Below are 3,461 nucleotides of genomic sequence, written 5' to 3' on the forward strand. Positions count from 1 at the left end.
CGCGCACAGATCAACACGCACACGCCGCACACGCAGACCCACACGCATGCGCCGCACAGACCGATGTGCACGCACACAGATCAACACACGTGCACACTCGCAAACACCTACACACACCACGCACACACCACACGCACACCGTACACAGACCAACACACATGCACACGCTGCACACACACCTACACATGCCACGCATACACACGCCACACGCAGACACACCAACACGCACGCACACACGCACAGATGGACATGCGTGCACACACACCACATACAAACGGACACACACAGACCCACAGACACACATGCGCGCACCGCAGACTGACACACAGACCGACAAGCACACACAAACGCACACACGCGACCTGCCTACAGGCCGGGCTCAGGCGTCTGAGGTCTAGGAAGCATAAACCGCAATCACAGCCCAATGGCCAGAAGGCAGCACCAGAGAGCGAGACCCTCCTGCAGCCCGAGGGGGAGGCATGCCTCCCACCCGCAGGGTCGAGACTGGCTCTGAGCCCCAGATTCAGTCAGAGCTTCTGAGATGAGAGAAAAGCAGGGAGACATCTGGAGACACTGTCATCGGGCATGGGAACGTCGACACATGTGCCATGACCACGGGGTGCAGAGCCCCACGCTGGGGAACCACAGGGACGCGTGTTAACCCCCACCTGCCACCGTGGCTACCAGTGGGTGAGGTTCAAGGGGGAGGTCAGGGACTTGCTCCTCACGGACCACAGCAGCTGCAAGTGCCCCAAGGGGCCACGTCTGCCCAGAGCAGGCCCTCCTGCAAGGATGCACTTCCTCCTCCACACCCACCACCCCTGCTCGGGAAGGCAAGTCTGGGGGATCCTGCGGGACAGTGCAGTCAGCCCCGAGTGCCCGCCCCAGGCTGCAGCTGTGTGGCCACGTTACTCTGCAGGGAGTCCCGATCACCCCAGCCGACAAACAGGAGGAAGCGCCTGCCGCAAAACCGTGGGGGTGAGAGTCGCTGCCTGGGAAGCTCGGCACCCAAGTGGGGCCCAGAAAATGGATGCGGTGACTCTTCCTCGAGCTGTAATCCCACCAGGGCCCACTGCCTGGTCCTGACTCGCAGAGCCCCCAGGCCCCCAGGCTGCGGACCCCGCCCCTCCAGGCCACTATACCTTGAAGAGATAGATGCCCACGAGGAAGAGCAGGTGCTGAAAGGCACTGGCCTTGGCCTTGGCCTCTGAGGAGCAGGCCTCCAGCTCATTCAGCGTCTGCAGCATCCTGCGGTGACATGGGCATGCTCTCAGGCCACCACTGCCCCCTGGAGCCCGGGGTGCCCCTGCCCCCCGGAAGCCCCACCCCCTCACCGGTCCCAGGCCTGGCGCTGCTGTGTGCTGAAGGGCGTCAGGGGGGTCACGTTGCGGCTCTGGTTCAACAGCAAGTCTGCAAACTGTACCAGGCGGTGGGTCCAGGGCTGCCCGTTCTGGGTCTGCTCCGGCACCTGTCTGAACTGGGTGCTGATGGTCTGCAGCAGGCTGGGGAAGGGCAGGGCCGGGGTCACAGGCCGGGGAGCGGACATGGCCCCCTCCCAGCATGCCCACACCCTGACCCACTGGAGCTCACTGGGCCTCTGCGCCCTCCCAGCTGAGAACCGAGGAAGTGAGCGACCTCATCCCACCCTGCTTGCTCCGAGGCTGGCCCACCTGAAGAAGGCACTGCTGACCACCTCCCGGGTCCGGCTCTCCAGAGGGAAGGAGAACTGCTGCTCCGTCTCCGGAATCTGGGACGTGGGTTTCTTCGTCTCAAAGAACGAGTGGAAAAAACAAAACCTGGGGAGGGCAGGAGAGCCATGGGTCTTAGCAGCCCCCTCCCAGGAGGGCATCACCCAGGGCCCAGTGGCAGGAGGTGGCAGAAGGACCATTTCCTGAGTCTGGATCTCCAGCTGAACATGACTTGGCCCCAACTGCGGAGAGAACTGGAAGCTGTCCCTCGAAGGCAAGGCAGACGTGAGGCTGTCACATCAAACCATGCTACGGCCTCTGCAAACATGGGCTGCCCCCCCACCCCCGGCACCATGGTGAAGGCTGAAGGAGTGCCCGGCCAGTGCTGGGGTCTGTGGCCCCCACAGCTCTGTGCTTCCTAGGCCCTTTCCTTTCGTGGGCTCCCGGGGGTTTTCCCTGAACCGCCTTCTGCCCAAGGGGTAAGAATGACCTACTCCCCCTGGCAACCCGACCCCAAGGGTTCTGAATCCAGGGAGACCAAACCAGGACTAGGAAAGAGGCCCAATTCCTTGGCCCCTACGGGGGGCCGGGGGCAGAGCCTGTCCCACCTGGCCACCTCCTCAATCATGTCGTCCTCCTTCTCCGCATGCAAGGCGTCCACGATGCTGACCAGGCGAAGGATGACCCACTTCCGCAGCCGGAACACAGCTCGCTCAGGCCTGGCGGGTGGGAGCCAGGTTACCGGTAAAGGGTACTGCTCTGCCCCACCTCGGAAATGGAAACTCCAAGGTCTCCCACCCCGACCACCAGCACGGGAACACGCGAGGAAACTCAGGCCTTCTGGGAGAGCTGCGGCTCAGCTCTGTCCCTCCCCTCCCCTCCCAGGAGCCACTGTCCCATGGGAACGAGGGCCCAGCTCCTTGAGCTCTGCACGCCCACTCACCCATGCAGCGAAGCATCCTGGGCTTTCTTCTGGTTGCTGGTGCTGAAGTCCACCAGGGAGTCCAGGTCAGGCCGGAGAAACATGTTCTGTAGCCAGGCCACGTAGCCCTTCAGGGCACCGGGACTCAGGGACCGCACGACCCTCCAGAATGTGGGCAGGACAGGGAGGCCCTGGTTGGTGATGCAGGTGAAGGCCACCACCACAGCCAACTGCCGCTCGGGGTCATCCCGGCAGCCTTCCAGGAAGGTTCCCACGTACTCGTTCATCTCCGGAGCAAACTTGAACTGGTTTGGGAGCTGAGAGAGGCCAACACCGGGGTCACCAGCCAAGAGCGTCCAACGGCCCCTCCGGCCTCTTCCCCAACAGGTGAGACTGAGGCGTGGCAAAGCCCCCTGCCTCGTCCACAGCCAGGCCGAGCCCCTCCCCCACCGCGGCTCCCACCCTTCCACTGGGCATCACGGTGGGCTACCACCCATCCACTCCCACCCCAGGACAGGCTGGGTTCTAGGCTCAGGGAGAGTCTGGGCTGGGCCACCAGCCCCCTTGACCAGCTGCTAGCTGTGTCACCGTGGGGCTCAGCGCCCAACACTTCCCAGGGGCGCACTGCGTGCCACGCACCACACCACGTGGCTTTGTGCGGCAGCAGGTTTCATCTTCATGACAACCCTTCACCCTGGACCCCTTCTGTCATCTTACAGATGAAAAAAAGATGACAAAAAAAAAAAAACTGGCCACTGACTTTCCAAGGCCACAGGGTTCCAAGTGGTGCCTCTGGGACACGGAGCTATCGGCATGGCCGCCCCGGCCCCGCTCCACCCAGAACACCCACA

General features: G+C 63.1%; 1 protein-coding gene across 3 annotated transcripts in view; it reads right to left on the reverse strand.

Annotated features, from left to right (window-relative positions):
• Window positions 1-3,461, reverse strand: part of MYBBP1A (MYB binding protein 1a) — an 18,420-nt gene that overhangs the window by 6,441 nt on the left and 8,518 nt on the right. For all 3 annotated transcript variants that reach the window (XM_044921869.1, XM_044921870.1, XM_044921871.1), the window contains exons 9-13: window positions 2,632-2,927; window positions 2,297-2,407; window positions 1,671-1,796; window positions 1,335-1,502; window positions 1,143-1,248 (exon numbers count right to left, since the gene is read on the reverse strand). In XM_044921869.1, coding sequence (XP_044777804.1) covers window positions 1,143-1,248; window positions 1,335-1,502; window positions 1,671-1,796; window positions 2,297-2,407; window positions 2,632-2,927 — 807 coding nt within the window. The remainder of the gene's footprint in view (window positions 1-1,142; window positions 1,249-1,334; window positions 1,503-1,670; window positions 1,797-2,296; window positions 2,408-2,631; window positions 2,928-3,461) is intronic.

Source organism: Neomonachus schauinslandi, chromosome 15, assembly GCF_002201575.2.
Source record: "Neomonachus schauinslandi chromosome 15, ASM220157v2, whole genome shotgun sequence".
Lineage (NCBI taxonomy): Eukaryota > Metazoa > Chordata > Mammalia > Carnivora > Phocidae > Neomonachus > Neomonachus schauinslandi.